The sequence below is a fragment of the Diachasmimorpha longicaudata genome, chromosome 4, assembly GCF_034640455.1.
Source record: "Diachasmimorpha longicaudata isolate KC_UGA_2023 chromosome 4, iyDiaLong2, whole genome shotgun sequence".
In the NCBI taxonomy this organism is placed as follows: domain Eukaryota; kingdom Metazoa; phylum Arthropoda; class Insecta; order Hymenoptera; family Braconidae; genus Diachasmimorpha; species Diachasmimorpha longicaudata.
Window position 1 is genome coordinate 8,190,141 of NC_087228.1, and position 24,362 is coordinate 8,214,502.

Sequence of the window (24,362 nt, forward strand, 5' to 3'; positions counted from 1 at the left end):
AAACCGACGAAACGAATTCTCTCTTCGGGAGAAATATTCTAATGCCGAGGGTTTCGAGGCAGCGCGTAACGCCTTGGAAATTCCAGGAAAGTATTAAATATTAAAAGATGGATAATTATAGGCATGACCCGGGGGGTCATAATTCAGATTTATATCTTCCTCTCTATAATGTCGCTCATTGTCTCGGTTATTACTATTTGCATCCTCAATATTCCGTATATTTCATACCTCAAGTGTATGGAACTCGTTTCCCGGAGCTCGGGCTCTGGCTCTAGGTGAGGGGTGATTAGTTTTTAGAGGGGGAAGAAAATATTCGGTGTATTGATGTTTGTACAATGATACAGTTTCTGACAATGCTAATCATTGAGAATATTCCCGGAGTGAAAGGGGGAAAAGGGTAGGAATAATGCCGGGGGGTGTAAGAAGGCACAGGGGTGGATGTGGTGTGGGGGAGACGAAGGGTAAGCCCGTTTACTGCCAATAAGGGAGGCATGCATAATAGAAAGGCAACGGGACAGTAGATACGGAACTGTGCGGCTTGCATGGCCAGACCGACTGTGGGTACTTTAAGGGGATGTTACTTTACGAGGACGAGCATTAAGAGGCTCTTTGCAATCCTATGTATCCTTTCCATATCCCCACGTACATACCCGAATTCATGTTCACACTGAATAATTGATAATTGCCGTTTTTGTCAAATTTTTTCACAGGGAGAGAAATATTCAATAAAAATTTCGTCATTTTACGGAACTGTTATGGAATTTTTTCGGTGCGTTCCATAATTTTGATATAAATTTTTCGTGACAAATTGCCGTACAAGTTCCGTAAATTTGACTACCGAGAGAGAAAAATTCTGGAAAAATTACGTGTCCGTTCCGTAATCTTCCAATTAACAAGAGTATTCTGTAAAAATGACTGAATAGACATTTTTTCACTGAACGTTCTATACTTTTTCCTGAAAATTATTAAAACACATTAAGAAACGCACATAATTTTTCAAGAATTTTTCTCTCCGTGCAGCAAATAAAGTTTCAACTTCTACTATTGGAAAAATTTCTCGAATTCAGAATAAAAATGGATCCTCATATTAGTCCTTATTACTTAAATTATTTATCGTGTTTGATGATTCGTGCACTAGCATAAAATTCATGTAATTTATCCCATAAATATTAGAGCTAGAATTCTATTGAATTCAGCTCTACCCACCCCCAATCAATTTTACATGAATTCCGGATTATATTCAATGTTTACATCAACGTGAAATGAAAGCTGGGATAACGGTGGGATACAGCAATGCCCCGAAATTTCATCAAAATTCCACCGACTAAAATTCAAGTCTAAATCGTCGTGCATGCTGTACACATGCTGAATGTTTTCAGCATCGGTGTTTAAACGTTGAATACAATGGCAACATGAGCCACGTATGTGTGCTGTGTGTTGTGCGGTATTTCTTACTAGCTTTTGTTTATTACCGTAGCCAAGCGTTTGTACACGCATTATTATGAAATACGATTAGCCGTGGTACACAAGAGGATATGGAGGATATGGATATACCTTCCTAACGTCCCAACCGTGGCATTGGGCTCAGCTAGAAAACGCCATTGGCATTGCAGACATTCTAAATATTTGAATCTTCGAGAAGCCGTACCAACGTACGCCGACACTGTACCAATGTTTATCCCGAGCATACGCATGTGAATGCAGGTTAAAACTCAATCCAATGATCATCTCTATTCTTTTATCGCCTTTCGGTAATAAAATATCGCATACGGGTAAGAATTTTACTCCGCGATTCCGGTGATTTCTGTGAAAATTGTCCCTAAAATTTCACTAAAAAAAAAATATTCCCACCATAACATCACATCAATTTTCCCAAATGCGCCGTTGCCTCCTCCATCCGATAATAAATTACACCTCCATGAAATTCAGCCCTCTCATTACAAATTCTATCTCAAATTTTCACTAAAACTTCTCTCCGCACACAATAAATAAAATTCCCCCTAATGATTCGCCACGGGCGCCCCCTCCCCCCTTCCCGATATTCATATTCCACTCTTATAAACCCCCGAAACGACAGGGATTCTCCCAAAAATAAAGAGGGAAAACCCCCTGCACATCCCACAGGTGTATGTGTCTAACCACCTAAGCGAGTAATTCGCCCCCGTGGGCAATAAGTGCCCACCGAATTCATTAGCATTTCCCGTTGTTTACCCGAAGACGTTCATCCCTTCATCCCCCGCTCTCACCCACCTCTCCCTCCCTCTCCAATCCCCACTCACCCTGTAAATAACGCGGGAATTTTTTTTTCCCCCACGAGAACAAGAAAAAAAATATGTAAAAAATTGATATAAAGAAAAGGAGATTCTAGAATGCACTCTAGACGCATTTTTTTATCTCGGACGAGCAGACCATACCGATTATATACGTACTAGTGCCCGAGAAAAGAAACGATATAACGTGCTAGGCGTGTTCAATGTACTGTATTGCATGGTGCGTCTATTTTTACGTATAATACACAAGAAAAAAATAATGGAAAAAAAAAATGAGAAGAGAGAAATTATCAAGTGAAGGGGGTTGGCTTCATTATAATGTGGCATAGGAACAGGGGGTAGGTGGGCGGAGGGGGTGGGGAAAGGGGTTAGGATAGCGCGCGTTACCAGCCATATATATAAACGCAGACGTGATCGCACGACGGGCGTATACAATACATAAACGGCCTCGCCCGGGGGCGCATCAGCGCATTAACAATTATATTACGTCAGGCACTCCACTGTGATGCTGTGTATGCGCCAACAAATTCATACGCGTGCGAAGGTTTTTTAATATGTGGTCAAGAATTAACTGCTGATCGGGTAATGTGGAATTATTATTTTAAGCATTTTGTTGGTGTTCTTGGACGGAGGGAAAAATTGTTTACAAATTATGTGTCTGTTCTGTAATATGTCAGTCAGAATGATATGCGGTGAAAATGACGGAACAGCTACGTACTTTTTCAGTGAACTTTCAGGAAAAGTGAGGAACGATCAGTGGAAAAATGTCTGTTCAGTCATTTTTGAAAAATTGTTACTGACATTTCCAGTGAATAATATTGATGATGCGGTAGAATGAGCTAACGCGTCTCTCAGTCAAGTTCAGAATTTACTGAAGACGCAGAATTTTTGAATCCTGAATTGAAATATCCTCAGAATTCTCGTTGAAAAAGCTTTGGATTTCCCCAGTAATTTTACCCCCAAAATAAATAAAAAATCATTTTCATCTGAGTTACTTTGAGTGAAAACGGGTGACAGTCGTTTGAGCTTTCGATACTCAATTTCTGAATCGATAATATTCATTTTTAAAGTGAAAATATTTTCCATCTGGCTTTTCTCGTTATTTTCTTCCCTGAAATCCGTGACAACAAAGGGATGTAAACGTGACCATGTACGGATATCCCCATCGACTCCGATAGTCGATGCCCTCTCAGTGCTACAAAAGCGTTCATGTACGATACGCAAACGTTGAGCAAAAGCCAGTTGTGTCTGTTGGTAGTGGTAGTTTCGAGGCGGGACTTAATTAAACATCGGGCCAAAGCCAGCTTAGTTCACAAAGTGACCGCGCGCTACCTCCAAGGGGGCTGCAAAGTGGGGTAAAAGGAGGAGGTTTACAGTGGAGAAACGATGGTCGAGTGTTGCAGGCTTTCCAAGTGAGAACTAAACACCATATTCGATGAATACCGTCAGTTCAGCAAATTGATTTTCGGAATTCGATACTTTCATTCACAATATTTTCAATACCATTTTCCCCTGATCTCCCTGACGAATGTGACTTTTGAAAATCATTGACTCTAGTCTGAAACAAATTGTTAACTAGACTAAGGACGTCTGTCTGCACCCCTCATACAGTAAACAAATTTGCAAATGGAAAATACTTTAAATATACAAAAATAATTTATCAATATTTAAGGGAATATAAGTTAACAATTCAGTAATAAATCGACGGTGGAAATAAATGTTATAGTCTTATGCACAAATTTCAACACTTTAAATAATAAAAAAAAACAACTCTCCCCTGAGGCTCTCCTCAGTCGGAAAATCATCGAAAACAAACAAGTTCATTCACTGGTGCAAAAAACTCATTTTCCCCTCAATTCGATTGGTCAATTGCCACTTTGAAAAAAAAAATGAGGGATGAAAAGAGAGAACCCATCCTTTTACCCCATCAGTCGTGTTAACTGTCCAAGGAATCCCTTTGTGAGTGCTTGTCTCGGGTTAACGCAAACGCTCTGGTTATGTATAATGTCTGTCACACTCTCTCTACCTTGGCGTTCTGATTCACTGAATCTTTCGAGTTTATCCCTGAGTGCTCAAGTGCTTCGAGGTAGAGAAGAACAAGAACGGAAGCACTGGAGGGGGTGGTAGTGGACAAACATTAGGAAACCATCGATCCCCCACCTCATTCCAACCGGGATTCTCATCCTTTTTAGCTGACGAATTTGAGAGAATGGAGGGAATATACCGAGAAGGGGTGCCTTTGTGGCAGTTTAGCGTTTCATGTCGTATTCCGACTCATTGGAAATTAAGGAGACGCAAGGTGACTTTGAGATGAAAGAAAACCAGGTCTAGAATTATTTTATTGATTAGGTAAAATTGCTATTTTTACCTGAGAATTATCTGTTGCTTACTACAATTTATCTTCACTTGTGTACACCATAATCCGAAGGAAAAATATATTTGACGGATAATTTCACTCATTTCAGTCTAAAAAACAATGACAAAATGTTTCTCAATTTTCAAGTTTGTATAATTGGGCTTTTGAGGGCTTTCGCCAAACGGCATACATCCAAAACTGCACAATCAACTGGACTGAGATTTATACCCTGATTCACCCCTCGAATTAGCCGAGTAATGCTAGGATCGGGTGTCGGTGTAATTGGGACCCAAGGGACTTTACCCGCACGTTTCAACCAGTCTTCCATCCCCTTTTGTTAGCACGTACTGTCCCCCGGATTGTTCTATCGGTTTCGAATCGCGCAAAAATATTGAGAATTGAATTCCGTGATAAATATAAAGAATTTAATCGGCTTATAAATATGAGAAATTGGGGGTTCATCGATAATTATCGGAAAGACATCTCATGACAACGCAACTCATCAATTTCTGTGGCATATTTTTCATTTAAATTCGGGTTTCTGTTCATAGTATGTCAGAACGTGTCAACTGCGCATTTCAGGAAAATTCAAATGTCTAGAATAACCAATATGGCTCTCCTCGTAATTACAATGGCAAAGGTTCTTAGGAAACTCTCGACAAGACCCTGTCCTCAACCACCACATCATATACACCTTCTGTCGCGCACAGCAGCTTCCGCGATGTGCTTTAAGCACTTCAATTTCCCATTTTTTATCAGTTAGTGAAAACAAGAAAGGAAAAGGGCTCTGGAACTCGGGTGAGAAGCAAAGTTTAAAATATATATCCCAGAGCCCTTATTATTAACATAAATGATCACATGACTAGAAGTTTAATTAAAACGCAAATGATTATTCCTGTTAATTTTTATCTTAAAATAAATTACATGATTTTATGACGTGTGATGGAAAGTTTATTCTGACTTTGATAAGCGGAGAAACTCAGTGACAAAATCCCTGTGCACGAGACAATAAAATTCCTCCTACGATTTAGGCGAGGGGCTGGGTCCCGGAACCTTTAACAAAATGTCAGGCAATCCGTTAAAACAAGGTAATACTCCTTTTCCCTTTTGACTTTAACGACTATCTAGTTTGATGAGCGTTAGAATTGATTGGATGCTAGGTGTATTAGAATTGGCTTGGGCTTTCTGATTGTTATCGTCAATGGATCGATGCCAATTAGGTTCGTCAGGGGGAGTAAGTAGATAAGTTGAGATTATTGGAGGAGTGAGTTTCTACGATAAGTGAGTGATTATTGGGTCATTCAAACATGTGTAATGGCCGGATCAATTTCCGATGAGGGCCGATTGATTGTTCCAATTATTAATCATTGCAGAAACTCGAGAATAATGTGATTAATGAAATCAATTTTATTAATCAGGCTGGAAACGGAATTCTTCGATCCTACGAACTATTAATGTAGATAATACCTACGGGGGCAAAATGGGCTTTCAGTCAATGATGCCGATGTTTTTTTGACTTCTCAATTCAATTGAATTTGATTTAGCGGTCGATAAAAATTAAACCTTCCCTAGTTGTGGTCATAAGGATCACGTGGAGTTAATCAGCGGTACTATCAAGTGAAATAAGTCAGCGTTGTTCATCCACAATTTTCCGACTCCTCCCACAACGATAATAAGTTAGAGAAAAATTGCTCAATGTTATTATAATTTTTCTGTAACCAGAAATAATTTGGTATAACGAATGTCCGATAAAATTTCAGGAAAATTTTATTTACAGAGCTTGAAAATTATTCGGTATTAGTGATATTGATAAATATAAATATATTTTGTGCGCATCACATAAGAAATGAAATATATACATTAGAACCAGGAAAAGGACTTGAAGAATAAGCCAAGCCCCGGTTGTAATACGACACTGGGACAACAGCTCAGTCCATTAGTCAGGGGTGGCTGGGGAGGGGGCGGGGGTCAGGGCGGCCGTGTCAATACATGAATATGACAGGCTATCTGTGAAAACGACCGTGCCTCCGGAACCAAGAGTCCTGAAAGTACGTTCGTCTCCCACATATCCCTCCGGTGGTGTGATACCATTGGGCTTTTCACGAGAAATAGTCACTCTGTATCGGGTTCACATTTTTTTTATATCAAGCAATGTCTATTTGCTTTTGTCGCACGGTGACTGATAGGCATCAGCGATATTGCCATTTATTTTCACCAGGGTAACACGAGAGTGCATTAGTCACAGGTTCTAATGTTATTTTATTGAAAATTTCAACTGTAAAATCGGTGAACTTTAACCGAATAATAATTAACATTCATTGCTGTGTTTCTCAAATTTAGAGGGAAGTCGGGGAGACTTTCCTGACGATTAGGACCAATATCCCTAAAAATTCAGAGATAAATCCCTGGGAATTGGTTCCCAAAAATTAGGAATCGAATCCCTGAAATTCCCAGTGATCAATCCCCCGAGGAAAATAAATTTTACTGTTCCCTCCACATCTCTCCAACCCTCTAAACTCAATAAATTCCCAAATCACTCTATAGTTCCTCGATTTTCAGCTACCCCTTCGAGTTGAGAATGTAAAAAAAACCCCAAAGTCACTGTGGAACCATCAAAAGACTTATTTTTTTCTATCCCCCCAGACCTCTCGGCTCATCGACTCAAATGAATTCATCAAGCCAATCTCTCTTTGTACCGTTCAATTCCTGTGACATTGGGATGTACAAAAATTCTCCCCCAACGAAAAATCTCCCCCCGTGTGTTTTTTTGTTATCGGAAAACACTTGCGCTTGAAAAATGAATGCCCGCTGAGGGATGTGTAAAAATGAAGCATTGAAAAAAAAAAATGTGGAGAATGAAAAAAAGCCTCGAGTCATCGATCTCGAGATCCGTCGATCCGTTTGTCAACCCGGTGCGCGGGCTGTGTTACGAGGGTCAGAGGATTGGGGGGGCGGGGAGGATTGTACTGCGGACGTTACACTTTGCGCAGCCGAGACCAAACCCAACCACCATCCACCCACCCCCCTGCTGTCCCAGCCCCCCTCACTACTCCGTCAATGCAGTCGAGTTATCCGACACGTATTGTCAACGGTGATATTTTATTTACGACGTTATATTGCGCCCACGCTGAATCCATAATGTCTGGGCTCGCTCTTTGCGATGGGAGGGATGCATTTTCACATCACCACGAGGAAAATAACTCTGAATGTAGCTGAAGGCCTTCGGGTGATGATAAAAAATGCACAAACTAAAGTTTTAATTTGCGGTGCCATGTCATTGGCGTTTCATAATTTTTATCTGAATTTTCAATGAAAAATTACGATACCACAACTTAAATTTTCCGAGTCACTTTCGCAATCGTTCAGGGAAATTCAACAATTTTTTCTGAATATTTCCGTCTCGTGCAGTCGCTCTATCTGGAAATCCAATTTGTTCGTTTCTGTCGTCAATTTTTATTCATTATTTCTCGCCGGTTTTTTTGCAGACAAAAAATCAAAAACCGTACAAGGACACCAGCAAAGTCCACAATAAGACGCCAACGACTAGAGGTCCAGGCTGGGCTGGATAATCTACCCGGTCAAAGGGAAACCATCCCACAAACAAGAGACAACTATTCTATTACGAACTGACATCCGATACAAACTTGGCTGAGCGATCACGGCCTTTGGCTCGCTCATCTCCTTCCTTCCATCACTCCATCAGCCATATCGTAAGAGGGCCACAGGGAGGATGGAGACAGTGGGATGTTGACGTTGTTGCACCAACGTGAAGATGAGTAAAAGAGACGAAAAGCATTTTGGTACATGCGAATAATGGCATCCGATGGGGAGAAGCTTCGGGGGCCGTGAGGTACATTCAGGAGATTGTGACGGCAGGAGGAGAGGCCACTGAGACTTTATAGCTCATAGTGTCTCTACGGCTTCTTGATTTATTACCGAGTTAACCCCTCGAGTACGAAACCCGTTCGAGACATTCGATATACCTCCCCCTCCCCTCTATCCCCGTTATCCTACAGTCGATTATTACGTTGCAAATCGAAGTACCATCCACCCCCTCGTCACCCCCCCCCTCTTCTGGCGCTTTCCTTCATCTCCGACTTTAGACTATAACCGGAGAGTTTAACGCAGATCGATACTTTGAAAATCATACACACGGGGAGATATTGCTGTATCAACTACTGGAGTTTGACTACTTACCTCTTGTCTTTTGCTCGTCCTGCAGTTGTCGCTCCAGGCTGTCCTTCACCTCCCGTTCTCGTAGGACGTCCATCTTGAGTTCAGCTGTGAACAGAATAAATTGAAAAAAATTATCTTTTGATGGGGAATTTTTAGTGTTTGAGAATTTTTTTTGTTGGCAGAATTATGGGGTTTGACAATATCACGGGTTTTAATAAATGGGCGTCAGTAGTTAGAGACTGTGGTGGTCAGCCATTGAAAGCGCTGAGAAATCTGGAGTTTAAGAGAAGCTTCTTCCAAGTTTTTAAAATTTTTGATTAATTTGCATTCCATAATTATTTCTCGACACATGAATTTGCCAGGATCGCGAGAAATACTCGGTAAGTGTTGGCTTCACGACAGCCTTTCCCTGTTCTCCGTCCAGAGTTTTTGAAAATCCCTCATGACTGCCGAACCGATAAGTGACTAAAAAAGAGAAAAGGGGGGAATTGACGTTATAGGCTGCGAAAACGTCGTGCGTTACGAGGCTACCCGGCTCATTACCCCTGAACGCAATTCGAGGATCGTTGGACGTGCACAGTGGGGGAGAGTGTAACTGGGGGAAAAAAAAGAGAGGCCCTAAACCCTCCTCACAGCTTTTTTTCACTCGGATTCAACGGCGTTCCCGAGTGTGGTGCTCCTCTTTTTTTTTCATCCCCTCGAGTTTAAACCGAATTAGCCCGCTTGATTTAGACTCCGGAAATGTTCTATCGGGTTACGCCAGTGAAAAGTGATTTTCCAGGGGGTGAAGGGGTAGGTTACACGCCGGGAAAAAACCGAGTACCATTATTAGCTATTAAAGAGCGACCCTTTGTTCAAATAAAAAGGCACAATAAAAACCAGAATTACCTAATTTTCCCGGGATGGAATGGTCTTCATTTAAATATTAATCTTCCTGCGAGTTGTCTTAAAGGATAAGGAACTTTATTCCAAGAGAGAACAACAATTACTGAATTTTTTTAATGGATATTCAGACTCTCTAAAAGTCAAATATTTTTTTTTTCTTTTTCACGCACGAAAAACCTGAAAAAAATGAAAGTTTGTCGGAATTGTTCGTCCGAAATTCGGCTGAACAAAAAATCATAAACAATTATGGCAGAATGCTCAGAATTCTTCGCTGTCCAGGTCTAATTATCTCTGCTATGAACTCAACATCAAACTTTTCTACTCTAAAATTTATCTATCACTTCAATTCAACTCCGTACCCATTTCCTTCGACCCCAAACTTGCTGAGATTCGAAATGGCTAATTTAGCACGGTTGCTCCCATGGGGGTGGAGACGGCGGAAACACAGTTGGGAGGGGGGAGAGGGAGAAGAGAGCCGAAGGATAGCCTCCTCAGGGCCTCCCTAAGAATGAGGAGGAACCCAGTGAGGGAGAAATCAGCGAGAGTTACGGGTATTAGAATCACGGAAGGGGGTGGCGAGGTGGGCGCAGTGCCTCCTGAGAAAGGGCCAGAATCCTCAATGTCTTAATATAATTCTATTAGAGGTAACTATGCGAGCACTGGCCCTGCCCATCGTTGGATTTAATCATGGATCCAGCGAGCCGTACGATATTCTCTTCCTTCGTAACGTCTAGTGTATCTCAAGGTTGGACTTCTCGTTGTCAAATTAACCTGACCCCAATTGTTTGATGATGAAATTGAATACATTCTTAATTGATTTTTCGAATTAGACGGAGAAGTTCTTGGAAATTTGAGCGAGTGATAATTTTCACAGCGATAAAAATGACCTTATTCATTATTTTTATTTTATCAGTATGGATATCCGTTAATTGATTTTTTATTGAAGATGAAAGGACTTTGAATATTTCCGGCAATTTTTTAAATAAAATAATGTAAAAAATTGAAGCATCTATTGCGAAACGTGAGACGATAATCTAAACGATCGCCACAAAGGTGGAAGTAGAGAAATACGGGCAGAAATTGGCAATAACAGGATACCACTGGTGTGGAACAACCCCCCGCGGCTGTTGGACGCCAACTTCCTATTCTGGTTAGCATTCAAATTGAATATTCGTGGCTGGACGGTCGTCAAGAGTTAGTTGGTATTAGCGTACCGCTGAAAATTGCTAGCATATAGGAGCCACCCCGTAATCCAAAACTTCGGTTGGATTTTCATCCGCAGGAGAAAGAACCCCCAAGAATTATTATGTGGTAATTTCTATTGAAAAGAAAGTCTTCAAAAGAAAAAATTTTTGAACTAAATAGTTGAGAAAAATTAAATAGTTCACTGTCAACGATAAATTGAATTGCTTTTGGGAAAAATTCGAATGACTATTGAATTTAAAATGGGCAAAGATCTCGAAATGAGATTAAAAAATTTAAAATATTCCCAATTTTTAATTTTCCACTTGTGTAGCTTTTCTTCAACAATAATGTCTTCCACGTGAAATAAAAAAAAGTCGGACTTTGTTGGAAAGAAAAAAGCATGATTGTCCCAGAAGCCGTGTTTTGCGGCGCTGAAAAGAAACTGGTGAATAATTCAGTCGAGTGGTATATTGAAATTAGGCCGCGGGTGGATAAAAAATTCAGGGATTAATATCGGCCAAGGAGGAGGCACTTTTGCTCGTTACGCTTAATGGTTGGCTTGCGTTAGTCCAACGTCTGCTCAAGAATTTTCTCTACAATACCATCGGGATATATATGCACCGTTACGACACCCCCGGTGGTGCTCAAGATTCCACCGTTTTCTTATTCTTATAATGTTCAGGAGGAGGTTGACATCATTCTTATTTCAATTATAACGAGGCGGTAGAGTTCTGGATAATTGTCTCGCGTCATAAAACCCCAGATGTTCAATGGGTCCGCGGTATTATCAATGCATCAGACTTGAATAAAATGGATCTAATCTGTCTCCAGGATAAATGGTACATGACCTGACTCATTAAAAAATTGTAAATTGTGCAAATAAAATTTTTGTGGATAACTTTCCCTTTAGAGATATTTTTTAATTCATAAGAAAATGAAAATAAAAATATCTACAAAAAATTATTACAATAAATAATCAAAAATAGTTGTAAAGAAGAAAAAATTAGTTTTTGCTGATACTAGCGATCGATTCCCTCCCTCGCCCTTCAATTCGTAATTATCAATTTTCTCCCGATGAAAAATAGGGACTAAAATTCTACAACTTCGTCGGCAAGTTCACTGTGGACCACAGTAAATTTAATCAAATCAGCAAAGTGCCTTTCCAATGGCTAGAAGGCTTTGGGATATGAAGAGTATGGCACAGGAGTAATTTCAAGTTATCGATCGTTCCTGTTGTTTCGTATACATACGGTTGTACCTGCGCGTGTGGATGAAGTACTCGAAGACGCAACTAACGTTTACAACCCCACTGGGTACCCCCCTCAACCCCTCGGTGCTCACCACCACCTCATCCCTTCTTAAACTATGCATACGGAATACAAGTAGGCCCGATGTACGTAATACTGTAAGATATAAACGTCGGGATATTTGCCTGCTACTCTCTTCCTTGAGGGAGTTGAGTGCTATACGCATCTCAAACACAACAGTGTCAATTTCCCGCGGCGATGATAGTTTGAATAATAGCATGATGTTCCAAGTACCTTCCTGCTGACGTAAATTTTAGATGAATTTATTCATATCGGATATTAGGATTAGTATTTGTTTCGATCTTCTCTTGCAACACAAGAGTTGAAAAAATATGGAATTTAGCAGAGAAGGAGAAATTCAACTATTAATAGAGAGATTGTTTATGCAAATAACTGGTGAGACTCAAAATTATTATTAGGACTAAATGAAAAAATTTTAATAAAAAAATGTTTTTTTTTATAACTAATTTTTTTGTTTCGTTTCATTTAAGTTTTTTACTCAGCGAAATATAAGATTTTCTTCACGCAAAGTCCTTACTCGTGAATTAAATTTCGCTTCACGACTGTCCTCGGGGCATTCAAATTAGCCTCAACTTGGTGGATAATTTTTCGTCGATTAAATAAAAAATCGAAGAATATTGGAAATATTGATTTGAGGACGAGATACATTCTTTCGAACGACTAATCTCAGCTATTCTATTTCCAACAACAGCATAAATTTCGCCCGACTAATCTCATTTAATCCCGACCACCCTATTTGTCTAATGCCCCCGGGTCGATTAAGGGTAAATGTTGAATATTATTGTTTTCCATCCTTACATATTATACCTGAATAACCGATTGACTAACCCCGGTGAACATTATTTACCTGAATAACGATGGAGCAATGCTTCGAGGTCGATTAAGGGTAGATGTTGAATATTATTGTTTTCTACCCCTGCATATTCTACTTGAATAACGATTAAGTAACCCAAGTTTGTCCAAGCCTCGGGGGTCTGTCAGAGTACTGCAATACTATTGTCCATTGTCCGTCCCAGAGTTCTTATTACACTTTAGAGTCAAACAATTTTTTTTTGATGATTTTCATAAAATTCTAATGATTTCTATCTTTGACAATTTATAATTATGTGGAAAAATGAATGGAAACTGCCGACTTCTTGAACTCCTGAATTTTTCGTTAATCGAAAATCAAAATTGTTCTCGGAATAAATATTCATATATTCATTAACAATCAGAGAATTATTTTCCTGAATCCAAAATTGACTGCAAACGAAATTTGTTACAATCAAGAAAACGATTTAAAACCGCTTACGGCCCAAGAATAATTAAAAACCGTTTCGTTAGTTCCGGATAGGTTTTCGTGAATAAAGACCACTCAACCTTTCACCGGCAATTTATACTCCCGTTGCAACAAAATTGTAAAGTCAAGATTAAAAAAAGCATAATGTAAGCCTTGCTTTATGCACTTGGTGACGATATCTTGGACAATAATCGGTGGATTGTTGAAGAGTTGTTGCAGTATCTCGGAGAATCCACTGGGCTGTGGAATCTGAGCGCAGAGCCAAAGCGATATCGTCGCTGACATTGATTACCTCTCGATAATTAACGAGGCAACGCCGGCAATAATTCCGGAACGCTTGTGTTCCTTGGTCTCAAGCACAGTGTTGTTCCACCGCAGTATGCCGGACCCCGGGGGCGATTGTGTGACTTGGTGGACTCCACACGGACCAACATGATCAAGACCATATACAGTGTCTACTTGGTTTATGCAGAGATTGCGTCAAGATGGTGGCAGTGAGGGGTGAGGAAGGGGCTTTTGGACAATAGTTACTCATTCGGGATTCACTTGGGCCGTTGGGTGAGATGCCCTCACTGTTACCCAAAGTTTACTCCCTCGGTTTTCGAGATTTAAGACGGAATTAGGACTTGTTCCGGTTGCTGACCACTTTGGAACACCATTAACCATTAACGTATCGAAGGGGAAATGGGATTAGATATTAACAGATGTGCGGAGTGGGTTTGAATGTTCATTTAAATCAAAGTGGAGGAGACAAATTGTAATATAAATAATTCCACTCCGTAAAACCTGACAAAATTCAATTCCTTTCTCGCCTCTTGATTCCACGACATCCACGCCAAAACCAAATATCCTCAGTTCCACACCATTTTTAACCCTAAAATGTCTATTTACACTCCCCCCCAAACCCACATATTTTTTTAACCCTGTTATTGTACTGATAACGTCAGCACTCAGTATCAATTTTCAAGTGTATTCGATACTATCCATCGACAATCAGAATAGCTTTTAACCGATAACACAATTCCGAGTGTGGTAAAACGTGTCTACCATCTGGCTATCACCAATTTGATGCTCTCATCCACGCACGTGCGCATTAAAAACCTCTGTCAATGCTCGTATACACCCCTTCACCCCCCCCCCCACCCATCCACCCAACAACTCATAAATATCAAATAGAAATTAACCGAGGAAGAATGTTTGACGCTTGTTCACAGGTTTGCTGATGGAGGTGAGGAGATTATTGCCATGGGAAACAGAGTCCCCAGTGTCCTCCCCCCTCTGCCACTCTTCCACCCCGTGCATATCGACGAGGCAGGAAAGGGTCAAGCAGTTCCTCTCCTCCGTATTCCGATGGGAGGAGGTGGAGTGATACCACAGAGAGCCTTTCCAAGTTTTGCGATTAGCAATACAAGAGAGTGAAACGACTGAGAATTATTGGGTGAAACTGAAATAATCGAATAAAAAATTTTTAAATTAAATTTATCTAATTTGAGAGACTAATTTATCGGAAAAATTACTCCTCGGGCTGATGGGGCAAGGGGGTGGGAGGAAGGAGGAGGTGAGTGTGTGTTTGTGTGCCGGTTTTTTTTTTTTCCTCGGACTTAATTCGCCCACTCATCCTCTTCCTACTCGTTCCCTCGTGTTCAAACTGGCGCTTAACGAGACCCACCGCTACCTCGTTGGATCGTTATCATTGTTACGAGTGCAACAACGTTATGTGTACGTCTGTCAGTCAAGAGCCAAAACGGAAGAGAGATGCAGAATTGTTAGCAAACGTACAATTTGTAGACACAAGAGGGCGCCAATGTTGTACACATTCACAAACATCAGCAAAACGCCACCCAGTTTGCAATTTATGTTGAAAGGGCGTTGAGGAAGTATATCGCGTGCACCGGAAACAACACGCGTTGTAAAATCGGTATTATTCTGAGTTGTACATTGTTTCTTTCAATGTTTATGGGGAAATGGAGATTGAAAATGGAGAGGTAAAAAATTGTGGTTAAATCACTGGAGTAGGGGACTAATTCGGTTTCGCGTTTGAGGAATAATTTCACTTGTGGAGACTGATGGAAGTTGGAAAGTAGTGGATCGAGAGGATTTCACGTGTTGCAGAAAGTTCATTTTACAAAATTATTTCAACTGCAATTCACGAACTAAATTTGAGAAAGACATTGGAATCAAAAATTAAATTTTTTCTGTCGAATATTCATTCAGTGAGACATTCCTCTGAGGAAATCGAAACTTCCAACGGATTTTTCTCTGCGAAAGCGTAACAATTCTCTGACTCAATGTAACACTCTGATTCAAGAATTTTCTTAAAAAATTAACATGCAAAAATGAGCAGATGTTTCAATAATTCAGCTCTGAATGCACGAACCTCCAGTTGTTCTCGAGCCCTCCCACGTGTCATTCTACCCGGACTCGGTAATTAACAATCATTTTAATGAATTCACGGGAGCTGCTATCTCCATCTTTACACTCAGGTGACGATGACGACTCGCAAAGATAAAGTAGAACGAAAAAAAAGCGAGGAATGAGGGAATAGAAATGGAGAGATATGGGAATGGAAACGTGCAAACACGCAAATGGTGGCAGAAATTGCGAGAGAAATGGAAGAAAAAAGGACGGACTGAGGAAGGAATGGGGAGAGATAATTGTTCTGAGACGCATGCAATTAATCGTTGAGCAATTGCATGATTTCAATACCCGCTCGATTCTGCATTCATCAAGTCGAATGAAAGAGTGGGGAATTCATGAACGAGATTGGAATTGCATGAAAATATATAGACACGCGCCTTCACACGATTCTCTCTATGCGCCTATCGCTGCGTTTCATTCATTCGTTCGTTCTTTCCTATGTCTCATTTTTTTTTTCAACCATTTCTGGCCTCTCGCTGCTCCCTCTCATCCTTTATTTCCCCGGGGTTTCGCGATCGTAAATAACTGCCCAGTATAATAAGACATCAACGAACGACGCCGCGCACCTACGCGCCGATACCATCTTTATGGACATGACAGTCGGAAGTTGTAATTTTTTATTTTCATATGGTTTCATATCATGGTTCTACATATTGTTCAATTGTAGGTTTGAATTTAGATTTTTTTTTGGTGAGGATAATTATTAATTTTACGACGTGGAAAGAAAATTAATTTGATGATTAAAATAAATGAAAATTTGCATTTATAATTTTTATTACTGTTTTGATTTTTTTAATTGAATCGTAATTTTAATTACTTTGCATTTTTAATTGACTCTGAATTGAAATATTCCATGGAAAAATGTGGTTATCTTGTGCGCTAGAATCCCACATGTGATATCGATGCTGAATAACAGGGGATGTTTAACTAATTAATTATCTTCGAATAGAATGATAAAAATGTCAATATATTTTCCAAATTAAAAAAATTATGTATAAAAAATATTTATGACCAAAATGCTTTATAAATTTGTCAAGGCATAAATGACACATTAAAAATGAGAATCAATAGATGACATATAAAAATCGTAAATGCAATAATTGTTTTTTGTGACTTGAGAATTATGAATAGATTTTATGGTATTGAGAAATAAATTCAAACTTTTTTTCAAATGTACAAATAATTTACATCGAATGCGAGAGATCGGGGGCGTTGACATCCAGTTAATTAATAATTAATGAAACTATAGGTGAGTAATTATCCGATTATATCGAGAGAGTCGTTGGTTACGATCCTCGGAGAATTGATAACCATGAAACAAGAATTACCATACCGTGCATTTCACTACCAATCATTTATACACCCGATCTTATTAATTATTGTGTACCGAGTGTATACTTCCCATTGCGAGTGGAAGTATGATGCATATCCCTGGTATTAGACGGCCGATGGGAGAAGATTTCCCATTGAATTTCCCCCGAGAATAATAATACTGATTTGAAACAAAATATCATTTTCCGTCGGGGTAATAAAGAGCATCGTTAACGGCACTGTAAGAACCGATGACATTCACTACTTTTCGGGCTTTATTGCACGGTAAATAACACATTTTATTTGGTTTGCATTAACGACTTGGGTGTAGTACTGCGGTAGGTGACGTACGTCTTCAACATATTAACCATTTCTCAAGTCTTTAGAAATCAATTGAAATTATCTGACAACTTGTTCTCCGATTAAATCAATTTTCAACACGAGGAGAAATATTTCATAAAAATTGTCCTGAGAGGCACTAACATCCGACAACGGTATTTTTTAAATAATTTGTAGCGATTAAACAAACGAATCATTCTCCAAACCCGAATAATTTGCACAGCTTTTATCAACTATTCCCTGAAATTTTCAACTCTCAGCGGCGAAATTATCGCATCAAAAAATTTTCAAAAAATATGCAACGCGTTGCAAAGTCCTCTCATTCCAACCAATTGAATTACCTCAAATGTAACAAATCCTCCACTCATTATACCCTAAAATTCCGAAACAGCAATCGACCGGGTGAACATGTATCTTTTGGCATAGGCCCCGAGGCCATTGAATTTTTATTGTTAAATAAATAATCAAGCAGTTGTTGTCCGTGTTAGGTATAATTTATTATCCACCGTCGGCCAAACGAGCCACCTCTCCAGCGTATATTGCACACACAGAGAAACAACCAACACCAAGTTAAAAAGCCTCAGCGTTCAGGAACAGAGTGCATCCATACTCTTAAATTTTCCCATCCTATCCCGCCTTCTTTATTCTTCGGTTTCTTCTCTCATCGCGCTCGCTTTATTTTTCCCTTTGTGGTTACAAGGAGAATGAGAGGTGGGAAGGGGGAGCCCTCACGTTGTGCCTTATGCTAAGAGCCCCGTTGGTTTCTTTAATTGACAATCCCGTATAGGTTTGTTGCCCAGTTGTGTATGGAAGAGTTCACTAAAGAGGTGGGAACCCAGCAAGCGTGTTCACCCACAGGGCCAACATCGTATTGTTCTGGAATAATGTTTTGTTGGTTATTTTTTTTTTCCCCTCCTCTCGGTGGTTCTTGCGGTCTTTTTTCAACAAGAATTCCGTGTGACACATACCTGCTCGATTTTGCACGCTAACTCTCGTGCCAACGGAATTAATGAGAGGCTTATGCCTCAACTACTAACCCGGAGGTGAAAATACTTTAGAATTTCAAAGGGAAAAACAGTTTTGATTGAGGGGAGAGGACGTGGAGATAAATTTTCTGTGAAAGGTCTAGGACGAGCTCTGGACGAAAATAACAATCCCTCGGATAGGGATTTAATGGTGTTAAGGCGAATTTCACGTTTAGGACTGAAACTCTTTTTTGCACCTCTTCTCACGACAGTTATACAAATAATCAAAATACGAAATGATTTGCCCCTGGAAAAATTAATAGAAAGGTCCTGTAACTTTGTTTTCGTTAAAAATCTCAAGCATTTTCACTTACAATCGTTAAGATTAATTTTCTCACAGCGCAACATCAGGGGTAATATCCAGTGATGCATTTGATGCCGTTTCGAACAGAAAATAATGAAATATCAATAAAAATCTGTATTTTCCAGCCAATTAAATTGTTATGATCGACTGATTTTATGAGAATAGTAGTAGCCACTGGAAATTACTCCGCAGTAGTCTGTACATTGGCAAAACATGTAGGTAGGGAGCAACTACTGGACAAAGCCGGTCTCTTCTAGAACCACTGTACATGGAAAGTCGAGGGTAATAAATATTTGAAACATACGTTCACGTTCGGTATTCCAAATGATTCTCATGCTCCCACTGCCATCGGTCCAATGGAGGGGGTGGAAGGACGAGGGGGAGAAGGGATGGGGAGTTATGACGTCTTTCGTTAGCAGGTGAAGGAGGGTATACACACAGTAAGGATGCACAATTTGTTGCGGACGTGATTCGAAATGCTTCTGAGAGTTATAAAGGAACTTGTAACGGGCGTGTTGTGCATGCGGGGGTCTAGAGTCGTTCCAAACGGGCTATCTACCTCCCAAAATGTATGTCCAGATCGGATTTATTTTATTTTCAGGGTGAATGCATGAGTTATTGGATCGAGAGGTTGAAATAAAAAAATTGATGATAAAAATAACTGAGTGGAATTTGAAAAATAATGAAAAGGAAATTATTTGAACGATACACAAGAAGAAATTTTAAAATTAGTCCTCCAGGGGGTGAATCGAAGGACGATGGTTAGTTTTTTCACAACAATTAGCCTCACGAGTGTAATTTTTCCACCAAAACTTGACCGAAAAAGTGGTTTATTGTCATTTCGTCCCGCGTTTCGCTCTCTAGAGGTCTTCAATTTTATCCAAAATTTTTGTATTATTATTTCGAAAAAAATCACGAGAAATCTCTCCGTGGATTTTGAATTTCCCTGAGTGTTTAAAGAATTTCCTTAAAAATCAAAATAAAGTTCTGATCTCCATAAATATATTCTCAACCCTCGGAACAGCGCTCGCAATTGCTATTTTCCCACATGCACAAGAATCGAAATTTTATTTCATCTCGTTCTCCATTTCTCCAACTCTACGTACAGAGGTACTGTTCTTCACCCTCGTCTTTTATTGTTCCTCCCCCCTCTCTCTCTTTCTCTCTCTCACCACAGGTAATTAAATATCTGTGCACGCCGCCCCGATGCGCTACCTTAACGATTGTCTCTGGGTCAGGGGTCGCGCACGCACACGACGGGGAAATATAATGCCTCGGTGAAGAGGAGGAAGGAGGATGGGGGAGGGCAAAAGACCCGCTCAAGCGCCAACGTTGCAGCGGCCACCACAGTCTCGTGATATTCTCCTCTCCTGCACACACTCCTTTAAAAACATTTTTTTTTTCTCCTCTTCAATCTTTTTTTTCCAACGAAACCTCCCTCGCACCTCATCCTCCCTGGACTCGTGCACGTCCAACAGCATGGGAACTATTATGCTTATTAAGGTGGAAAGTAATAAATTATAGGCAGCTAATAATGGGAACCGCGAGCGTAATCGATGTATGCAAAGGAAGTTGTTTCGTTCAGTCAGAAAAACCGAGGGTTTTTCACGGACACGTCAAGACAATTGGATTGTTTTCCAACAAGGAATAAGTAGTTGATAAATATTCACTGTTTTTCCTTCATTATTCAATCAGCAGAACCATGAAATCGTCCCTTGAACAAACAAAAATACTAATACAAACGTTGGAAGGATTTGTGGTAGACAGAGATCCAGAGACTCGTCTACTGCCCTTCATCCACTCCAAACCCTCTGAATTGTTCGAGTGCTCTTTGATTGATTTATGGTTGACCCCTGCCACACGTACCTCCCATCCACCCACCCGTCCAACACAAGAGACTGTTAGCAGAAGGATAAAGACAGAAAAGATGTATCTCTCTATATTCGCAACCTACCCGTCATTAAGGTGTACGTATATCTTGGTGTCTGTTGTGCGAATAATTGTGATCTTCAAGGGGATACGGAAAATATGGGCCATTAAGGGATCTCCAGGGATGAAAAATATTAATATAAATTTTTAGATCAAATTGTTTCGATTATTCGAGAGAGGAAAAAGGGGCATTCGATTGCCAGAAATTTAAATCTCAAGTGATTACGAGACTCCGAGTGGTCTATTAAATAATTTTTTCGATAAATTCTGCTGTAATAATAATTATTACATTGTTCATTCGATGAATAATTATTTCGACGATTTTCACTGTAATTATCGAAAGTAAACATACCACCAAAGTTCACCAGAAAAAAAAACGCGCTACCAAACAACTTTCTTCATTCGCAGGCAATAAATTTTCAATCAACGAACGATTTTTCAACTATTAACAAACTAAGATTTATTCCAACTTTCTCCTGTCAACAGGGTATCTTTGAATCCAAATGAGCTCCTCGTCAATACTCGATGACTTTTATTAACAGTGAATGTACCCCTATCAGTGCTGCGAAATGAAATAAAGACTGAAACGAATGAATCTCCCACCGTCAACTCTAAATCCCTGAAGAAACAATTCTCTTTCCATCTTCGATTAAAGCTCCGAAGTGGCCGATAATCTCACATCCTGTTTCTTCAATAACCCCAGCAAGGAGACCCCGGTAATAGGGTTTTATAACGCAAACAGCCGCCCAAGTCGATCCAAAAATCGAGAATTATACCGTGACCGGCGTTGCTCGAGTGAAAAAAAAAGTCCCCTGCAAAGGGACGAAAAAAAAAATTCAATAAATAAAGAAGAGGGAACCAAAAGAGATATTCAGCAAAGAGGAAGGGAAATAATCGAGTGTCCACTGTTGGCAGTGTGCACAGACTACAATTTTAATTAACCCATGGGTACCAGGTAGCCCCCCCGATGGCGATCGAATCGGGTGCACGATCTACAAGGAATCTACATAAGATCCTCCACCAGCGGCAACAACTCAATCGACTCCTTGGCTTTTATTCTCTGGACCTCCTTAAGGTGGTATACACTTCCCCACTGGTATCCTCATACTGTCGGTGATACACACAATTTTGCTTGTGCGCGCCTTATACTCCCTTTATCTTGAGTAAGAATCGAAGATAGCGTCGTATTAACCCACCCCCTCACGATTAAAATGGGATAAGGCTCATATTGTCTAACCCCTTCTGGTTTTTTGAGGCCTTTGTTTTCTCATGTTGACTTCACAAGTTCGTGGCCAATGGTGAGGAGAAGACGAGATACTGGCGCTAGGTCATTTCGGAAGATACGAGAACAAAGTGTTGGGGGAGAGGGTGCTCGAGGGAGAGAGGCATTTTGGAGAGAGGAGGAAATAATTGGGGATGAATTCTTACGAGAGGACTCATTGGCTTCTTTACCGGTTGTAAAAAAATCTAATGCTGGTACTCTTCTTGACTGGACACACACGCAAAAAAATTTGATGGTATTTGATGGTAAGGACCCTTCGTTTTAAGTTAATCCACCCAGGAAATTTTTATAATGTTTCGCAAGAATTTGTTGAATATTTTTTTCACTCGCACGAACCGTATTTTTATTGGAAATTAATTAGCTCATTCATTGATTTCAGTAGAAAAAATAATCCATTCATTTCTAATAAATTCAAATGAAGGACTACATGCTAATAAATTCCTTTCACTTCTAACGAACCAGGTGTCCATTTGCTTTTTATGGAAAAAAGAATTTATTTGATGTGCAAGAAGACGCAAATAAAAATCTTATAGAAGTATGAGTGAACGGTTAATTGCAAGGTATTTCGATATACCTATTTGTTTAATTCAAATAAATCATTTTTCTGAGTATATATCGGGATAATATTTTCTCTTCTCACTGTAATAAGAAGACGAGAGTTTTTTGAAAAGTGCTTTTCATGACTGTGAAGTGCTTTCTGATGTAAATACCCGTGTAAATGTCTGATATTACGGTGTGAATATCAACTGAACGAGTTCTGAAGTTAATTCAAATGGTTTTTGTATTGGTAAATTGACTATAATTGCGGCTAACGACCATTCAATTAATTAAGTTAATTTTCTTTGGTGTGAGAAATCACCTTATGATCAAGAAATTATGTTCTATGAATTTTTTTTTAATAATGCAAAATATTTTGCTTTGTGAAATTTTCAAATCCTGAGTTTTTTCAAACAAATAAAGATGGGTCAAGGCCCTCGGCAGGGGCCAGTTGCAAGAGATCTTCAACTTCATGACATTAGAAATAAAAAAATTAATGCAACAGATCATGAGGTATTTCTAAAAAAATTTGGTTCTTCTTCTCAGTGAGTGACCCTGATTATATCGAATATTTCAGTCTCCAGTCTCGATTTTCACAATAAGTATCACAATTTCTTGAGATCTACTCAAATTCATCTCATAAGACCGAATATATTGCATTATACGAGTAACTCGATATAAATCACATGGGCAAAAAGAAGGCAGCGTCACTTAAAATAAGGATTTTGAAACAAAAAATTATAATCGCAAGTGGAATGAGACATATTTTTTTTTTAATTCTCTCCAGCGGCTCGTGCTTGAGGTCTACTGGGGTGGTCACGGTTAGAATGATCGCACGTGGGGTCTGACGACAAAGACGAATAATATCGATAATATTTCCAACCGCCTTTCGAAGGTGGAATCCTTCTCGCGTGGATTGGCTCGGGCCACTCTGTCGCTGTACGATGAGATAGAAGTTTTTTCATCGAGGCTAGGGGTAACACGATAGTCGGCCGTATGTAAAACCATCTGGTGTAAAACGAGCTGCTGGCTCGCTCAAGTATTAAATCAGGTCCTGTGCCACTCTTTTTCCTTACACTTTCGTTGAGAATTGGAATCACCGATCACTTCCACGGATTTTACACCGTTTGGATACATTTTTATGGGTGAACACGCGAATAGAGAACTGGCGGGGAGCCAAGTTCTCCCTAATTTGACTATTCAGAAGAATTATGGAGAAATAACGCTGGAATTATTTACAGAAATTTCCCGGCTTTCTGATAATTTTCAAGAGACTGACTTTATTCGTTTGAATTTCCAATTTCATAGACTTTTCAGTGTCTGGTTGAATTGAATTTTCACGGAGAGAGAAAAAATCAATAAACAATTTGCTATTAATTCTCGGGGAAAAATGAAACGTAAATTTTTAGTTCTAAAATGTCCAGAAATTACAGTGAATTCACGACCGATAATTCAATTAAAGATCGCCCTGAATGTTGTACTCTACAACTAACATTCTACCAAAATTTTTGTAAAAAGCTCAGGCGGCACACAATTACTAGACTTCAGGACCAATTTTACACAGGAATTTTTCTCCGATCAATCGCTATTATGGCATACTAGCAAATCATAAATAACAGCAGTACAAAAATTCTCCCCGCGAATACTCGCAGCACGAGCCAATCGCTGTATTTCAAGTCTCCCGCATTAGTTAATGTCCTCGAAAATGACACTTTGTATAGCGACTAATGGGTAATTA

General features: G+C 39.6%; 1 protein-coding gene across 6 annotated transcripts in view; it reads right to left on the bottom strand.

Annotated features, from left to right (window-relative positions):
* LOC135161627 (dachshund homolog 2) overlaps positions 1–24,362 on the bottom strand; it is a 160,874-nt gene that overhangs the window by 33,298 nt on the left and 103,214 nt on the right. For all 6 annotated transcript variants that reach the window (XM_064119355.1, XM_064119351.1, XM_064119353.1 and 3 more), the window contains one exon: positions 8,824–8,907. In XM_064119355.1, coding sequence (XP_063975425.1) covers positions 8,824–8,907 — 84 coding nt within the window. The remainder of the gene's footprint in view (positions 1–8,823; positions 8,908–24,362) is intronic.